General features: G+C 42.5%; 1 protein-coding gene across 1 annotated transcript; it reads left to right on the plus strand.

Moving 5' to 3' along the window:
• The first annotated feature begins 4,760 nt into the window (after nucleotides 1–4,760).
• Nucleotides 4,761–17,101, plus strand: SEC11C (SEC11 homolog C, signal peptidase complex subunit). Its single transcript, XM_077816715.1, has 6 exons — nucleotides 4,761–5,078; nucleotides 8,634–8,743; nucleotides 10,639–10,788; nucleotides 14,941–15,060; nucleotides 16,178–16,235; nucleotides 16,900–17,101. Exons 1-6 carry the CDS (start codon nucleotides 5,037–5,039, stop codon nucleotides 16,951–16,953), a joined length of 534 nt encoding a protein of 177 aa, XP_077672841.1. The 5' UTR covers nucleotides 4,761–5,036; the 3' UTR covers nucleotides 16,954–17,101.
• The last annotated feature ends 1,965 nt before the right edge of the window (nucleotides 17,102–19,066 follow it).

A 19,066-nucleotide genomic window follows, 5' to 3' on the forward strand; every position in this document is an offset into this window, starting at 1 on the left:
CTTCACAAAGGAAGTGACAGATTTGGATTCTTTATTCCTTTACAGCTTCAAATGGTAAAGCCCTCATTAAGAGTAACATTTCCATGGTTGTATATTCCTTTCCTTAACTCAGATCTTAAGTATGCTTCCTAAATCTGGTAATCTTGGAGTCTTGACTTTGTCCTCCCACATCTCCTTGTTTACTCCTATGTCCCGTTTGCTTATTAACACTTGTAAAATATTGAGTGACTACTACATCTGTTTATCAGTGCAGCCTGCTCCAACCCTGTCCTCCCAACATACACCGGTCCTCCTGTGTGCTCCTGGAAGATTAGGGAAGGAGCAGTCTTTGTGATCCTGTACAAATCTGTTTTACATCTAGCAGATACAGTAAATACCAGTGTGAAGTCTCTGGGTTTTGGTTAATACACTAATGGTATGTCTACACTAGCAACTGTAAATATGTCCATGTGTGAACTTGTGCCATTATCCATATGTAAACCCCTGAAGCATGTCTCAAGGTGAGTAAAGGGCAAGTCCTGTACCAGTCAGTTTGCAGTTTAGATGGTGGGTAAGAGGCAGGTCTCAAGTATTAATAGCCCTCCACCCCCATAACCACAATTTACTGAATCCTGTTCTCTTTGACCCTTACCCAATCTATAAAGGTCTCTGTCCCCTTGTTTTCACCAGTAGAAGCACGCTGCATTGTCCACACCTATACAGATCAATACAGGTGACAATGGTCACAGCTCTGACAGCAGCCACTTGGCCTGCTGAGCATACCTTGGTAACTATCAATGTCTGAGAGGAATACTCTATCCTCCTTGATTTTTTGGCCAGAGCAGTAGAAACGTTCACCCATACTGGGACATTTCATAGAGGCTGCAGGAGGCAGGTGTTCTGGCCCAGGACCTGGAACAGATTAAGCACTTGAAGAAGGCCATTCAAGATGTTACCTCTGTTAACACATGTGTAGTTATAGAACAAGAAGGGGCGGAGGATTAGTGGGTTACATATTGTTATAATAAGCTATAAATTCAGTGTCTTTATTAAGACCACGATTTTTAGTGTCTAGCAGTTATAAATTTAAGCTCCCAGGCTTGTCTTTTGAAAATGTTATGCAGGTTTCCTGTGAGGATGAGGACTGATAAGTCAGATATAGAGTGATTTCTCTGTGAAAAGTGCTCATCCCCCGGGCGATAGGGTGTCTTTGTCTTTTATCATTTCCTGCATGAATTCATTTGAGAGTGTAGCAATTGTCAGATTTCACCCACATAGTTATTATTGGGGCATGTACTGCAGTGGATATTACACCACATGTTGTGACAGATATGTGTATGACCCATGGATCTTCAAAGGTGTCTTGTAGGGGTGGTTATCATTGTAGCAATGGAGATATGTCTGCAGATTTTGCATCTGTTGTTCTAGGAGGGTCTGGTGCTGCTTTGAATTGGTGTCTCCTGATCTGTGGGGAGCTTGCTCCTGATGATGAGCTTGGAGAGGTTGAGGGTTGTTTGAGGCCAGAAGAAGGGGTTTAGGAAAAATTTATTTCAGGATGGGGTCCCCCTGGAATATGGGTTGTAGTTGTTTGATGATACCCAATGTGGGTTCCAGTGTGCTGTGGTGATGACAACTAGAGGTGTGCAGTCAGAGGGGGTTTTATTTCTGTATTGAAGCAGGTTCTCTTCAGGTATTTGGATGTTCCATTTCATGGTGCAATCTTCTTCTCTGGTGGCATGTCCTTGTTTGGTGAAGGTGGTTTTAACTGTGTTAAGGTACATATCGCAGACTATTTCCTTGGAGCATATTCTGAGGCATCTTGTGGCATGTTTGATGTGGTAACTGGATCTACAAAAGTAGAGGTGATGATCTGTGGGTTTCTTGTACGTAGTTGTTTATAGGATTCCATTGTTGAAGTTAATCATGGTGTTCAGGAAGTTGATACTAGTGTGAGAGTTCCAGAGAGAGTTTAATGGACAGGTGGTGGCTGTTGAAGTTGTGGTGAAAATCTGAGGGACTTTAAATCATCTGTCCAGGCAATGAAAATATCAATCAATATATCTCAGGTATATCATTGGTTTTGTGGTGCATTTGTCCAGAAATTGTTCTTTGAGGTGGCCCATGAAGAGGCTGGCATATTGGGGAGCCATCCTAGTATCCCTGGCTGTTCCCATGAGTTGGACAAAGTGTGTGTTATTGAATATAAAATTGCTATGAGGATGAAATGGATGAGTTTGGTGATGTGGTTAGGGTCAATATCTGAGGGTTGTCCATTGTCCTGTAAATATTTGAGGCAGACAGCTATGCCATTGTCATGAAGGATGTTGGTGTACAGGGAAGTGACATCCACGGTGGCAGGGATGGTGTTTTGAGGGAGGTTGTTAATGTTGTGGAGTAAGTTCATTGTGTCCTGGAGGAAACTGGCCCTTTGTGTGGTGAGTGGTTTGAGGATGGTTTCTGAGTCCCGATATTCCTTCACTAAGAGTACCATGGGCAGACAAGAAGGGTATGCCTGGGCTCTTTTGTTTATCTTGGGAAGCATGTAGAAGGTCTCTGTGGTGGGTTCGTGGATGAATGAGTTTATAGAGTTTCTCTTGGAGTTCTTTGGGGAAGGATTTGATAACATCCTTAAATTCCTGGGTAAATTGTAGTGTGGGGTCTTGAGTTCTTTATAGACTCAGAGTTGTCAGTTGGCCTTAATGTACTCAGCATGGTTGAGACTATGGTGGAGCCCCCTTTGTCTGCTGGTTTGACACTATATGGTGATTTCAGGAACTGTATAGCTGTCCTCTTTGCAGTGGAAAGAGAAATCATGGTGGATGTGATGTTTGTTAAGGATTTCCCTATCAATTCTTTTTCCGAAGCAATCAATGTAATGATCAAGAGTGTGGTTTCATTCACTCTGTGGTGTCAGATGATTCTTTTTTCTTGTGATTGTTGGCGGGGACATAGTAACTGTGAGTGGTATCATCATTGCTGTTAAAGAGAATTATTTCACAACAATGACAATACCACTCACATGGAAGCTAGACAATAAAAATCATGGTCTTAATAAAGACATGGGATTTATGGCTTATTGCAAGTATCTCTAACCCACTTTCTTGTCCTATACTATGTGGGGGATGGGAGGGGAGGAAAGAGATGTGCAAGGACTGCATGGTGCAAGGACTGCATGGTGCAAACGCAGTCCAGTGGCCACTGCTATTTAAAAGATTTCAATCTCATACATATGAGCACCTGAAGTGGGATCCATTTGGACAAAAGCTGTACAGTTTGGTTGGGATTGTTCTATTGACCTAGAAATTTGTGGCTGAGTCCAGCAAGTGATATCACATAGAAATGGCGTACGTTCTCATTGGAATCCACTTTTTAGTTTCAGTACTTTATGGAGAAAGGTGCGCTTACAGCTTTGGCTGAGAGGGTAGCAGGAGATGCAGCATTCTGTCCCCAGGGTAAGAGGGCCCTGTATGTGCAGTGCTTACACAAACAGCAGCAGAGTTTCTATTGTGGGTTTGCCCTGATCAGTACGAACAGCCACCAAGTTCCCCTGGACCCTAATAGTCCCACCTTTCCCTTCCCCACAGGACTCCAGTCCCGCACTCCTCCAGCCCCCATTCCCAACCATGGTTGCCAATTCTGAGGTACAAAAAGGCCGGACCTCCGCCTTTTGAAGTCCAGAAATCTGGTCCTCCACCCCCGACCCCATCCGCTACCCCTTGGGTAGCGCCTCCCCACCGCGCCCCCGGGAGCGGGTTACCAAGCCCTACGTCGTCCTGCTCCGGGCACTGGCCTGGCCAAGCAGGATACCGTGCCTGGCGGCTCCACCGCATTCCCGCTGGCGGGGACCCCCACAGGCAGGACCTGCGCGGGGGTGACTGAGCCACGCCCCACCCGCTGCTCCGAAGCCGCCTCGTCCCCCTGCCGCTCCCAGTTACCCCAGAGCTCCCCTGCCACTAAGGGGGGGAGGGGAGCGAGCGGGGCCTCCCCACCACCAGCCCCGCACTGCTCTGCTCCGCTTCGCCCCACGCCCCTCAGCGCCGCCTCCCGCCTCCCCCGCCACATCCGCGAGCCCCGCCAATGAGCTGTGTCCACGGGGCAGCCGCTCAGACACGCAGCTGCCCAACACGCTGCCTGATCCAAGAGGCAGGGTTGGACGCCCTGAGCTGTCACGCTCTTGCTCGCGGGGTCGCGACGGGGTCCCCTGAGAGGTCGATTCCCACTTTGCGCGCGTCTGACAACAAACGGCGAGGCAGCTTTACGCACCCTTCCCAGAGGGCCTCACTCCGCGGGCCGCTTGCGACGGTGGCATTCTGGGAGTTGTAGTCCCGCCACTCCGCTGTTCCTTGCGCCGTACTGGAGGAGGGGAACGAGCTGGACTACAATTCCCAGAGGTCGAAGCGAGTCACAGATGACTGTCCCAGCTGGACAGCCTGCTCTGGCGGCGGGAGAGCTCTGCGGCCGGAGGGATGAGGGGCGGGGGGGCTGCCCTATAGTCGTCACGGCCCACGGCGTTTTGCCGCTTTGGGTCACTTTTTTTGTATGGCCCGCAGGCTTCCCCACACTACAACCCCGCCCAGCGTCATGACGCTTGCCGCAAACCCCGCCCAGCGTCATGACGAAAGGACCCCCAAATTCCGTCCCTCGCTTTTTTTTGGGCGCTGTTGGCGGTTTTTTAAGCCAATCAGGCTTTTGGGGGCGGGAGCGGGTCTCTCGGCAACCCTCGGCTGGGCCTGGGGGCTTAGGTGCTACTGCAGCCGTCCTGCCTTTGCCTCTAGGGGGGACGTGGGGGACTTAACCCTGCCCCACGCACTGTAGCCTGGGGGCTTGGCCCTGCCTGCCTCGCCCACTCTGCTCCTGCGGGGGTGGGGGGACGTGAGTGGCTTAGCCCTGCTCCCCTGTTTCTTGGGGTGCGACCCGACGGGCTTAGTCCTGGCCCAGCCCCGCAGCTGCTAGGCAGGAACGACTGGTGGGGTCCCCCTCGCTCTGGTTTGCTGCAGGCTCCCCCATCCCCTCTCTCTTCCTTTCCCTTGGGACTGACGCCGCACAAGGAGCTGGCGATGGACGTCTTCGAGGACTTGCGGCGAATGAACAAGCGCCAGGTAAAGGGGGTGGGGTGCTCCGTGTGTCTGCAGCTGTGGTGGTTTCTGGTGTGCATGGGCCGTGTTGCATGCGCCTGGTTTCGTGGCACGTTGAGGCTGCGGGTTGCATGCAAGTGTATGTGTCGTGCCACCCGCGTTACTAGCGATGCCAGGCCCCCAGCTACCCTGCGGTGTATGGAGCAGCTGTTGTGCATGTGTGCAGTGATGGCTGCATGTTGGGCCGCTCAGTTTTTTGTGCTGTGCTGCGTTCAGTCTACAGGTCTAGCGTTGTGAGTGTGCAGTTCATGCCTGTGGTTTGTAGCTAGCGTACTACGGAGTGTCAGACCGAGTTGTTTTGTGGGTATCTCAGGCATGGTTATTACAGGTATAGGATTCTCAGAGTTTCACCCTAAAAATATAAATCCTAAGAAGTACCCTTGTTTGAGGACTGGGAGGGTTGCACCACAACTTGGCCACTGGTGGAAGAAGAGTGCCTATGCCTCCTCTTTTACAGAGTTACTCACCTCTATCTCCTTCCCCTGCCACTCAGGAGTGAATAAGTTCTAGACAAAGTTGATGGGTTTATCAGGGCCTTTGTGGATGGGGAAGGTAAAGGGGCAAATGTGGCAGTCTGGTTATTAATATGGGGTAGTCCTCATGTCACATGGGCCCATGGTCAACTTGCTGTCAATATTACCGGTTCAATTATTTAGGGATTGAGGAGGGTTCCAAAATCAGGCCAAAGCCCTGTTTTCTTTTAAAGCTGCCTAAGGCATTGGAACAGGCCCCCAAAACTAGGACATCCTTGGCTTTCAGATATACAGTCAACACATGTAGCATAACTAGATGCCAAGTTCTCAACCAGCCAATCTACTTTGTGCTTGTTATGTGGTAGATGGGCACATTGCCAATCTTTTGATGTTTCCTTCCTGGTTGCTCTACTTTGTGAGAGTCCATCATGTTGCTATTCTTGCTACTAATACAGGATCCCTGCACATATTTACTGTGGTGAAACAGCTAATACACATGAACATCAATGCTTTTTCTAGTATGTACCTCAAAGTTCAAGCTTTGTTTTTGTAGCTTCCTGTCAGAAATTTCGGACTTCTTGACTCTGAGTCCTGTGCCTAGTCTTAGTCCACTCTGTCTCTTGCAGTAAGCCAATAGATATAGATAGTTGCTTCTGGTCACTGCTGATTTCTAATTAGAGTATCCCTAAGTAAAAATTGCCTGGTGAGGTATTCCCCCTTCCAATCCCCACCCTCCCAAAAAATAAAGTATCCTACCAAGACTACCAAATCAGGCTTGCTTTTTTTTTCCACCAAGATTAAACCTAAATGTCTGCAATATTTTGCAACTGTGAGTTTCACACATGAGGTTAACAGAGAATGATATACACAACTCGCAGATATTCTAGCTGAACAAAAGTACCACTTGCTTACAGTACAGTGGCTCTGAATGCTGATAGGTTCACAGTAAAGGGCCTAATTTCTTGTGTACGTGTGCAAGGAGCTCTCATGAACAGTAACAGGAGCGATATAAGTGCAATCAAGGAGAGAATTAGCACTTTCCTAAAGAGCATATCTTTCTCTTTTCTGTTTCTCCTCATTACAAAATCACCTCATGGTTTGTCAGTGTTGACAAAAAAGAGATCCAGGAGAGGTGTTGTAAGCCACAACTGAAGTGCACTGGCACAGATATGGGGAAACTTAAGCCTGATCTTGCATTATGATCTCCATAGGTGGGCAGCTGTACTTTACTCCTGGGAGAATTCTGCACCTCTGCGCACTAGCAGGATTCATGTCTCCCTGCAGAAATTTTTTTTCTCTGCAGAAAATACATTCTGCCTGAGAGGCGCTGCAGTTACACCTTTTGCCCACCAGGGGCTGCTGTGGTACCAGAACAGAGGGCAGCTGCTGCCAGGCAGGAGCAGCCAGCTGCAGAGTGGGGTTAGAGAGAAGAGGCTACGTTTCTCACAGTGCCCTGCCCCTGGGGCCTGGTAAGGAGGCACAGGATATTGGGGGGAGGGGGTTGGGAGATGGACAGCGTGGAGCACATGGGACTGCTGAGAGGTCACACAGACCGAGTTCAGAAGGGCTAATGGGGGCGGGGGACAAACGGGGGGTGGAATGGGAGTGGGGGTGCAGGGCTATATGGGGTTAGGGGGTGGCTGAGTGAGGGCACAGGGACACATGGAGACAGTGGCAGATGTGCCTGACTGAATGAGAGAGGCTAGGGGTCATCCAGGGTCTGGAAGGAGGAGGCTCCCTAATAATTCCCCCCTCCCCCCGCCCCCAGGGGAAAAAACCCAACCTGTTCCATACTTTTCCCACCCACACCCAGCAACCCACTTACTCAAAATTCTGTATTAATATGCCTAGTAAGGAATCTATTGTCAAAAAACATTTCTTGAATATTTTATGTTGTCTGTATTGTTACAGCCGTATTTGTTGGCAGGTATTTTGAAATAAATTACCAAAATAATTGTAACTGGCCTGATTTATATTGTGTTATTTTTGACAAAATATGCAGAATTTTAAAATATTGTGTGCAGAATTTCTAGTTTTTTGGTGCAGATTTCCCCCAGGAGCAGTACTTGAATGGAGTCCCATTGATCTCACTGGGGCTCTGTGTGGCTTCAGAAGTCCACCCGTGCAGGTCACAGTGCAGAACTGAGGCTTTAATCACAAGGTCTGAGAACTTGTTGCTTCTCTACAGTGCAGCACAAAATTTGCAGCCACAGGCAAGGTAGGGGTTAAGATGGTTTTAAGCCATCATCTTGCCTTCCTGATCCTTTATTATCCCTGGGGCTTGTCTGAGTTACAGGAGCCCCCCCAGGCTGCTCTAAGGACCACTTTGCTGCTCAAATTTTCACTGTCCTGCAGGCCCTTCCCTGACATACCCTCATCCCTGCCCACCATATGCTCCCCTACTCCAGGGCTTGCAAGGGGTCCTCAGGAGGCTACATTGCTGCTGTCTTCCACCTTGTCTGTGCCCGGAGAATCCTCCCCCAGTTGGTTACGGGGGGTTTTAGGGCCCCTTTATGCTGCTCTGGCCTTTTCTGGTGGTATAAAGAGACCAGAGTAGGAGTGAGGATGTCATCCCAGGGTGCAATCCTGGCTCCATGGAAGTCAGTGGTAAAATTCCCATTGACTTCAATGGGGCCAAGATTTCACCGTAGGTCTACTTTAGCATGCCAGCATCAAGACCATTGTACCACTATCATGACTGTTAATGCACAACGTTTTTTTAAAAAGAAAAGCCAGTTCTGCTTTCTGGTTTGAGGTGTTCCAAATACCGGAAATTACCCTATGCATTTACATTGTATCCCCTAAAACATCCATGTTTCATATATCACATAGCTTTGTTTTGCAAAATAAAATAGGTTTAAGAGTTGGTTAAACTTTCATAGTGTCCAGCTGTGACTTTGGCGAAGGAAATCCACATTAAAACAGTGAAGTTAATGAAAACCTGTTTGTATCAGGCAGTTCTACTTTTGTACCTCTAGTCTGTACTTGTTAACTAGACACTTTTTTATTTTATGGGGGGGGGCTTGGTTTGTTTGTGTCTTTGCAGCTATATTACCAAGTATTAAATTTTGCCATGATTGTGTCTTCTGCACTTATGATATGGAAAGGTCTGATTGTCATCACGGGAAGTGAAAGCCCTATTGTTGTGGTACTCAGGTATGTCTGTTTAAATCACTACTTGTTTTGTTATAACAGTAGAACATAACTTTTTCTGGTGCAAATATTCCTCAAATTATTTCTTATCCAATAGTAAAATATTATCACAAGGGGTAAATAAGCACCCAGACCAACATTTTCAAACTGGAGTGCCTAAAGTTAGGCTTCTCAATCCATATTTTGGTATCTAAATAAAACATAGTCTGGTTTTTAGGGCTGCCAGATTCTTGCAGTCAGTGACTGCTCTGGGTGCTTAGCACCTTCAAAAGTCCAGATGTTTTTGTTATATGCCTGAATGTGGAAAAGGTGCCTAACTTTATTATTATTTTCCCAGAATGCCTAGGAAGCCTAGTCATGGAGCAGAAGCCCAATGTAGGGACCAGGTGTGAAAATGTTAGTTCCAGTGGAGAATTATGAAGCTAATTAAATTATGGCATATTTTGCCTGCTGAAAAGATATTTAAAGATTATATATATTAGCTATAAATATTCAGAGTTGTCAACTGCCTCTCTACATTTTTCACCATCAAAATGTTTTGCATCTTTCTCACTCAGATTTTTTATTATCACGTTATATTGATATAAGAGTGGGCAGTAATTGTGGCAAAACTCCTTTTCTGGACAACTATTTATAAATGTCTGCACAGCTTCCACCTCCCTCAGTAATGACTACATTTAATGTAATATTTTACTGTATAAGGGCCCCTTTCTGCAAACCTATTAGGTTTGGTCAAATGTGTAATGTTAAGCACACAAGGATTGGGTCCTACGAAATTGCATCAATAAGGATACTATGTAATAACAGAACTTTTATTAGGGAATATTTGAGGCTTTAGGGTACAGCCAAAGTTCTGTGTTAGCTTTTAGCAAATCCTTAAATAACACTTTTTGTATATCTGTTTTAAGATCCAATTTAGATTAAGCTATTTTTCAAAGGATGCTATGTTTACGGGAGAAATCTGTTTTCTCCATGATTAGCTCCTGTGCTACTTTATTGTACATATATCTCTTCTTAGCTTTTGACCAACCGACATGGTAATCTTGTTTCCATGAGCAGTGGAGCAATACAGCTGTAAAGCAGCATATTAATTTACGAACCATGTAAATATATGTTGGAATCCTTCATTGCTTCTGGGGTGCCCACCCAAAACATTCGAGAGATGACCCTGCTTTTGTAGCACTTCAGTCAAAACAAACTGAAGTGAGCTTCATGTTTTTGTAGTAAATGTTAGAGTGACACTGGCAAAGGTATGTTTCTACATTGTTCAAGTGATTGGTAATGGGATTCGGAGCCTTTATCTCCTATATAGGTTGCTGCCACTGAGTCAAAAACTGTGTCTGGCTTTGAAAAATGGCTGCAAACTTTTCTGATGTGTAATTATGCAATTGAAGATTAATAATCAGATATCCTGCTTCCATAAGCATGAGACTTACCTGCAGGAATTATCCCTTTCTATGTACAGCTTTGTTTCATAATATATTATGATATTTTTTGGCCTCTCATTGAAACATAAGGTATTGAAATATAAGGCTGGTGGCACATTAACTAGATTTGATGGACCAAAAGTCTGATCCACTACGGTAAAACCTTTGTTCTTCATTATAGCAGACAGTACTATAGAACCTATTTAATGAAATCAATCTGTTAGCTTGTTCTTTGAGACTGGGGTTTCATTTCTCACAGGATCAGTCACTTGGATCTTTCAGAGGCAGGTCACGTTTAAATAGCTTTTTATAGTTTTAAATGTAGTGTTGTTAATGAAAGTGCAAAACTCGGGCAACAATTAAAATCACAGATTTGTGTATAGGTATTAAATACTGTTTTTACTTTTCTTTTTAGTTCATCTTGCATACATCATTTTACCTCCAGTATAATCTTTCTCTGTTTGTTTGTAGTGGCAGTATGGAACCAGCATTTCATAGAGGAGACCTGTTGTTTTTAACAAATTTCCAAGAAGACCCTATTAGAGCTGGTGAAATAGTTGTTTTTAAAGTTGAGGGCAGAGATATCCCAATAGTTCACAGAGTAATCAAAATCCATGAAAAGTAATTAAACTTTTTTTTTTATTTTTAAGTATGCTTTTGCTTTTCTGTATTTTCAGATATGTTCTAATTTAATACTGTCTCCTGAAAATGGCAAATATGGTACGCTGGAAGAGCAACCTTATTTCCACTATTTAAAGAAACATTTTTGGCTCTAATCCTGCAGTAGGCTCCTTGCAGGCAGACCCCTGTACCTGTGTGAAGCTCCACTGACTTCAGTGTAGGTACATGTACACACCCAAAGACTATTCTGATAACAAAGGCCCTGATCCTTGAAGTCCTGGGTCTCTCTGTGGGGCTAGGAGCCCACCCGCATAGTGTTTGTTGCAAAATTGGGGCTTTTGTTACTAGGAGAGTGACTTTTACCGCATGAGCCTTCAGAAGTCTTAATCTTTAAAAATGGTAGAGTGAAGGCAGCAGTATAAAGAATTCATTTACAGTTCTGTCAAATCCATCCCAAACGATAAATGGAGTTTGTCAGAATACAGATTAGAAAATCCCAAAGATGATTCATTATTAAAAACAATAATAGAGCTACTGACAGGTGGATATGTTTTACCTTTGAATGTTATCTGACACATTTAAAGGGAATAACTGAAGAGTGATGTGTAAAAAAGCAGACACCATATCCTTGTATATGATGGACAACTTCTTCCAAAAAGAATGTAAGTGGTTTATATCCTCACTCCATAACAGCAGAAATCTTCCACTGATGCTGCAGGTGTTGATCCAGTTGTCCGTCTGTGAGTTGATACGTGGTGAACTAAAGATGTTGATGGTTCTTCCCCCACATCATATCTATTTAACTTATGATTCCAGATGAAAGGTCCATTCTTTAGTCTTTTTTAATGCATATTCATATATCCAAGTACCTTCTTTAATTTGAAGAACTGCTTAAAATTTAGCATGGCCTTCTGGAGGGCACCCTGGTAGTGGGAAGAATAAGAGAAAGTTTTCTGTAAGGCAAAACAAGTCACAGCACCATCACCTCTCTCCTCCCCCCTTTCTAGGTGTGGGTGAAGCTAGCTGGAAAGGGGGTGGGGCAGTGGAGGCACTGATTCCACACATCTCTAAGCACAATTAGGCTATGTCTACACTACGGACCAACTGTGTCGCTCTAAGGTCTCCTGTGTAGCCACTCTATACTGGCAGGAGAGAGCTCTCCTGTTGGCATAATTAAACCACCCCTAATGAGCGGTGTTAGCTATGTCAGCAGGAGAGTGTCTCCCGCCGACATAGTGTTTTCCACACTAGTGCTTTTGTCAGTGAAACTTTTGTCTGTCGAGGTGGGTTTTCTTTTCATACTTCTGACCAACAAAAGTTTTACCAACAAAAGTGTCAGTGTAGACACAGAAGCCTTTTGCTGTTTTAGGCTATGGAAGTATGAAAGCTGTACTGCGTGCCTAGCTGCTGCAGGGCAGCTGATGTGCATGCCCCGTACCTGTGAGGGTAACTTTCCCTAGGTCTGAGGAGCTGCAAACAGACTGCTTAATCCACTGCCTCAAAGTAGAGCAGGTCTTTAATACACAACAGGGCTCAAGTGCCAGCATGCCTTGTGCTTCTGACAAAAATCGAAAGGCTTTCTCTTTGTCTCAGATGTGGGAGGATTTGTGCCTGTATGATGGAGGTGAAAGTCAGTTTGGTAGGATTGTGCTGTGGGGTTGGAAGAGGTTTTAATGACTGAGAGGAAGCAATGCACAGGCAGAGATTGAGGTTTACCCCTTTACGCTAAGGTATGATCTGTTTTCCGGTGCAGCCGGATGGTTTTCAGATCGTAGTTTGGTGCTGGGGCAGGTCAGATTTCAATTCTCCAGAGAAGAGGTTGAAAGAATTGGGCTTCGTAGTCTAGGAAAGAGAGAGCTGAAGGGGGCGTGATAAGTCTTCAAATATGTAAAAGGTTGTTATAAAGAGGATGATAAATTGTTCTCCATGTCCACTGAAGATGGGACAAGAAGGAATCGTCTTAGTTTGCAGCAAGGGAAATGTAGGTTAGATATTAAGAAAAGCTTTTTATAAGCTCTTGTATAGGTTAAGCTCTGGCATAGGTTACCTGCAGAGGTTCTGAAATCCCCATTATTGGAAATTTTAAGAATAGTTGGACAAACACCTGTCAGGGATGTTCTAGGTTTAATTGGTCCTCCCTTATTGCGGGGGGCTTGACTAGATGACCTCTTACGATCTCTTCCAGTCCTACATTTCTACGATTCTGTGATAAGACAGTTTTCTGGAAGACCACAGAGTTCATCAGATAAAGCAGTATATTTTCTTTTATTTTCAGTCTTAATATCTCTATAAATCCATGTGGAAGCAGGGTGAGCAATTCCATGCCATTGTGAATGTTGTAAAGTTAATCATTTTACATTTGTTTTAATCCTGATCCAAAGTGCTTTATATATGCTTTTACTATACATGATATCACTTCACCCACTGCTGAAATGAAGCCATCTCTAGGGTGAAACATGGCAACTGTTTAACAGCAGACAGCAAATATGCAACTTTCAGGACAAAGCGAAGAATATCTTTTCCCTTTGAAACTACAGGTAACATTTAGATAGGCAGAATGTAATGATCCATGATAGAATTTGGCCAAGTCACTGGGCTTAAGACTCCTGCTCTTACAAAAAGAATCAAGGGCTTTTTGATGCTCAGAAGTGGTCAGGACTTCATTTTTGTGTCTTTTCTGAAAGTTGGCGTCTGTAGCACTATGGTCCTCTGTAATATTATGCTTGGCATTGTTCATTTCTATCTGGGAGGAAAGCATGCCACCTACTGAATCACCAATATAACTTCTGTAGCTCCTGGGTGTTCCTTAAAGGTCTTGCATCTGAGCAGTATCTCCATGAAACCCAGTGAAAGCCCCTTTTGGCTCGATAGTGCTTCAGATGCTTTTTTTAAACAAAACATAATTGTAATATACCACTCTTTTATCATGTGCAAAATGATACAGATCTAACATAACTGATTCAGCCTGGATGGAAAGAATTGTAGCACATACAAAGCCACGTAAAAGTTAACTGCTGTTTCCAGTGCAGTCTTGCTATTTTATTAACAGTGTTTTTGATTTTTATGTAGCTGTATCTTTTCTCCAGATTTAAAAGCGCATCAATATTTCTTTTAATCAAAAAGAGCCATTTTATCATATTTTTCTTTGAAATAGCATATAATATCTGTGTTAATCATGGTTGTGAGTTGAACAAGACCATGGAAGCTAAAGATGGAAATTACCTAGTGCATTAGTCTATCAAGCCCATTCTGCTACCAAGAGGCAGGATACAAGGTCTGACCCTCCCTTCAATGGAATACATGATTAAACTTCTGTTAACTTCATTGGGAGTAAGATCAATCCTCTAATCCCCTGACAGACAATATATCTGATACTTCACTGGATGTTGTTGCATTCTTTATCCTTCTCACATACACATACCCTAGACCTTTTCAAAATCAGTAGTGCATTTTTCTTGGTAGGGCCACTTTTGGTATTTTAGAACTGTATACTTTACTGTAAATATGTAGGGCTTCACATGCATATAAGTGCTGTTGATGCTAATAAAAGTTACATTGAATCATAAAAGATTAGGGTTGGAAGAGACCTCAGGACGTCATCAAGTCCAATCCTCTGCTCAAAGCAGGACCAACCCCAACTAAATCATCCCAGCCAGGGCTTTGTCAATTCGGGCCTTAAAAATCTCTAAGGATGGAGATTCCACCACCTCCCTAGGTAACCTATTCCAGTGGTTCACCACTCTCCTAGTGAAATAGTTTTTCCTAATATCCAACCTAGACCTCCCCCCACTGCAACTTGAGACTGTTGCTCCTTGTTTGGTCATCTACCACCAGTGAGAACAGCCTAGCTCCATCCTCTTTGGAACACCCCTTCAGGTAGTTGAAGGCTGCTATCAAATACATACTTGTACCTGGTGGAAAACATCTCTCTAATGTTGAATGGTTGATGTAAAAACTTTGTTATATCTACTAAATGTGTCAGTGAAAACCATAAATGCCTTGATGATATTTATTAAACAAGTAGGACTGTGTGTACAGATTGGTATCTAATCTTACAGTATTTTACTTTTCATCTTCAATATGCTTTGCAAATATTAATTAGTGAGGTTCTAAATGAAGTAGAAATTAATTTGTCACCCTGTTGCCTTCCAGAGAAAATGGAAACATCAAATTTCTGACTAAGGGTGATAATAATGAAGTTGATGATAGAGGCTTGTACAAAGAAGGTCAAAACTGGCTAGAAAAGAAGGATGTTGTTGGAAGAGCGAGAGGGTAAGCAGTACTTTTCTATGTTTTTCCTGCCTCAGTAATATAGAAAGTACATGCTAGAAAGTATTCTGAGTTCTAGGTTGGGATCAGTGTTGGTAGAAGCACAGGGATTAATACTATATCAAATCCTCTGATCATAAAGAGACAAACCCACCTCGAGAATTAGTTATCTTTCAGGTGAATCACATTAGCTCTTTGTCAGAATACTAACTGCCTGAGAACGTCTGTAAAAGACCCCCAACGTATTCAGTCAAAAATATGTAGTGATGGAGAGTGTTAAGGTCTATGGTTATTTCACTATTCTTATTTGGAACCTTGCTTAAAGCTACATAAGGACCTGACTTAAAGTCCACTGAAGTCAACGGGAGATCTTCCATTGACTTCAGTGGACTTTGGATCAGTCACCTGTGTCTGCCAGCTCAAGAGTCCTGGCTGTGTTTTGGGCCATCAAGAAAACTCTTGGTGGAAGTAGAGTTCTCATGTCAAGTGTCACCCACTGTCCTGAATTGATTTGCCTTATTCAGAATGGCCAGAAACTGGCTTGCCATTGCCATAGAGGTTTTTTTCCTGACTTTATAGATAATGCCTCTTTTGAGAAAAATCTTTGGTATTGCTGGAGGTTTTCAGTCATTATCTCAGCATTCAAAATCAACTGTTTTTAAGCCCTAATATGAAAAGTGAACTACTAGAACTTAGTCTACCATTGGTGAGTGATGTAACTTATGTTGCTTATGCAGCTGTATAAGAAGGTGGATGTGTAAACCTTGTCAATCTTATTTTCTTTTTTGACTACCTTACCAAGTTTTAAGTAACATGCAGAAGGATGAAGCCTTTATTTGATTAAGGGAGAGGGAGGTCCACGTGGTTAGTCTCTAAGGTGCCACAAGGACTCCTTTTCTTTTTGCGAATACAGACTAACACGGCTGTTACTCTGAAACGTTTCCTAGGTTGTATTTCAAATACATGCTCTTTGGAGCTATCCTAATTTAAAGCTCTTGCTGTATGGAACATACATTTTCAATTAAATGTCTAGCTCTAACATGTATATTTTGGAAAATATTTAGGTATCTCTAACTCTGAAATTATTTCACATTTGTCTGCTTTAACTTTTGTCAATTAGCTTTTTGCCTTATGTTGGGATGGTTACCATAATAATGAATGACTACCCAAAATTTAAGGTAAGTCAACATTATTTTGAACATTAACTTGTTAGGGCTTGTAATTTGGTATTTACATGATAAAGGAGCAATTTCTACACCTATGTAAAATGCCTAGTTAACTGATAATAGATTTGTATATATGGATTTGGTTACCACAGGGAAAATTAGCCTATGGCATATTTTCATGTAGACTTTTTGTTTTCAGTCAATTAAGTAACATTTAATCAATTAGCCCGTCGCCTCACATTTATGTGTAATTAAGCATGCGATTACAATGCATATTTAGTGTTATTATCTAAGATTTGAATTTATAATTTAAATAATTATAGAAATAAAAATAAGAATAAACTATTCATCAGCTGAAGCTCTTTTTCATGTGCCAATAGCATCTCAAATATGTTTAATTCTTACAGTTGTAAACCAATCCAAGAGTTGTTAACACTGAACAGAATTTTTTCATGCTTTGTGTGTATAAAAAGATCTACACTTTCCACAGTATGCATCCGATGAAGTGAGCTGTAGCTCACGAAAGCTTATGCTCAAATAAATTGGTTAGTCTCTAAGGTGCCACAAGTACTCCTTTTCTTTTTACTGAACAGAGACTTACTCTGAAAAAGCATCTAACTGTTTCAAATCTTTTAGAAGGCAGACTGTAATAATTCTTTGTGTGTTTTCTTCACAGTATGCTCTTTTGGCAGTAATGGGAGCATATGTATTACTGAAACGTGAATCCTAAAACAAGAAGAAAAAGGCCTTGCCCAAGATTGAAGTTAAAACTATTGGAAAAACTAATATATTTCAAATGTTCCAAAATCTTTATCAGGTTACGCAAAGATGTGCAAACTTATTTTTGTTTCATCCAAATAAATTGAGTAATGAGTAAACTTGTTGGCTGTTTAATTATATAATTTAAATTTACTTATTTTATATGCTCTTAGGCAGTTACTTATAAACTGAGGAGACTGGCTAACTTAACTGTAAAACTGGCCAATTAAGGAACTCTGTGGTAAAAATTCTTTGGTCCGAACTTATCCAAATTATAGGCTTTATTTACAGAACCTGACTTAAAAACAAAGGTTAAATGTCTAATCTAGCAACTTAATATAGTTGTGCCCTGAGCAGTATTGAAGAGGGAAAAGATATTACTTTGTGACCCCTCTGCTAGCAATTCTTCCCATTCCTGGTTTATGGGAGGAAAAGCCTAGTTGTCTAAGTAAAGGACTGAAAGCCAGGAGCTTATGAGTCTATTCCTGGCTCTAAAATGGACTCTCATTGTGACCTTGAACAAGACACTTATGGTCTGATTTTTCAGAGATGCTGAGCATCCCCTGTCTGAAAATCAGGCCATTAACTCTCTGCTTCAGTGTTCCTATTTGTAAAATGGAGCTAACACTTTCAAGCCTCACAAAGGCCTTTTGAGGATTTATTAATATTTGTAAATTGCTAAATGAAAAGCATTGTAGGTACTTGGGTGATACTACTAATAAATACAGTACAAAGAGAGTGATTACATATTCCTGTTCTAGTGTATTGTTCTCTTCCTATCATGTTATATCATAAGAATATTACGAAAAGACCAATGTGCCACTCTAACATTTCCTCTAATACCTGTCTTGTACTGTGAAACTTCTGGGTTTTTCTTTCCTTGCTTGATAACGTTAATGTTGTATCTTCAATAAACCAGCAATTATTAAACTGCAGAAAGAATGCCAGGGAAATTAAAAAACAGCATGAGGTTGTCACCCCGCCCCGATCAGGAGTTTTTTACTTCTGCTTTAATCCCTTGCCTCTACAAAAGTACGGTATTAAAACAATAATGGCCCTCCTTCTGTTAAAATCAGCAGTGCTAAAAAGCAGCCTACGACTGAATACTTAGTATCATTATTTCTTTCATTATTCCTTAAACTACTGAGCTGTTTTCTCAACAATTAGAATGATTAAAATATAGCTTTCTTATTGTGGCCATGGTGTAGAAATAAAATTGCATATAATAAATGGCACATCGTCTTCGAAGTTAGGAGGACTCGGTGTTTGAGGGCGGCAAGCAGTGTAGTTATTGATGAGTTTCATTTTTCAGTTTATTGCTGACACTTGGGATTTATTTGCCCCTCCATAAACTTTATGTAATTGTCTTCAGTGCTAACGTCTGGTTTTCTGAGTTGTTTTGGATATAGGGGAGTTTTGTTGTCATGGTTTTTTTGTTTGTGTTAACAGGGAATGGCAAGTGAGTCCATGTAGGGACATTACAAGATGGATGAACTGGATTGGAAAGGGAGCTGTGATATAATGGATTTGAAGATTATTCATTAGCTGACACTCCATAAGGGAATTTGTAATTCTTGGGTTTGGTAGCAGGTGCCTATTTTGAGCTTTTTAAACAAATCCTTCATTGAGAAGTACTGAAATGGCTTAGATGGAATGGGAGAGTCAAGGTGGGTGAGGCAATTTCTTTTTATTGCACCAACTGAAGCTGGTGAAAGAGACAAGCTTTGAGCTACACAGAGCTCTTCAAATCATCTTCCGCTGGAATGGAACATTCTGTGATATTTCAGGGAGTGTCACCATCTAATATGTGCATATTAGTGATATTTTTCTGGGTGATGCTGCATGTCCAATTTTCCACAATGCTTTCATTTGGGTACTTGGTGATCCATTAGCTGCACCCAGTTTCCAGTGCAACAGTTGGTCTACCATATATGTTAACCCAAGCATATGGCTGTTAACCGTACTGCTATGGCAGGGGTAAAAATTATCATTCTGCTTGTATATAGACCACCAAGTTTTAGGGATGATTTAACAGGTAAGTTATCTGAACTGCTGTGAGCACTTCTGTTGGAATCCACACAAAT

The sequence above is a fragment of the Eretmochelys imbricata genome, chromosome 5, assembly GCF_965152235.1.
Source record: "Eretmochelys imbricata isolate rEreImb1 chromosome 5, rEreImb1.hap1, whole genome shotgun sequence".
Taxonomy (NCBI): domain Eukaryota; kingdom Metazoa; phylum Chordata; order Testudines; family Cheloniidae; genus Eretmochelys; species Eretmochelys imbricata.

Coding starts and splice junctions, on each gene's coding strand:
- SEC11C (XM_077816715.1), top strand. CDS start 5,037: ATGGACGTCTTCGAGGACTTGCGGCGAATGAACAAGCGCCAG. Junction 8,744..10,638: donor CCTATTGTTGTGGTACTCAG/GTATGTCTGTTT, acceptor GTTTGTTTGTAG/TGGCAGTATGGAACCAGCAT. Junction 10,789..14,940: donor GTAATCAAAATCCATGAAAA/GTAATTAAACTT, acceptor GTTGCCTTCCAG/AGAAAATGGAAACATCAAAT.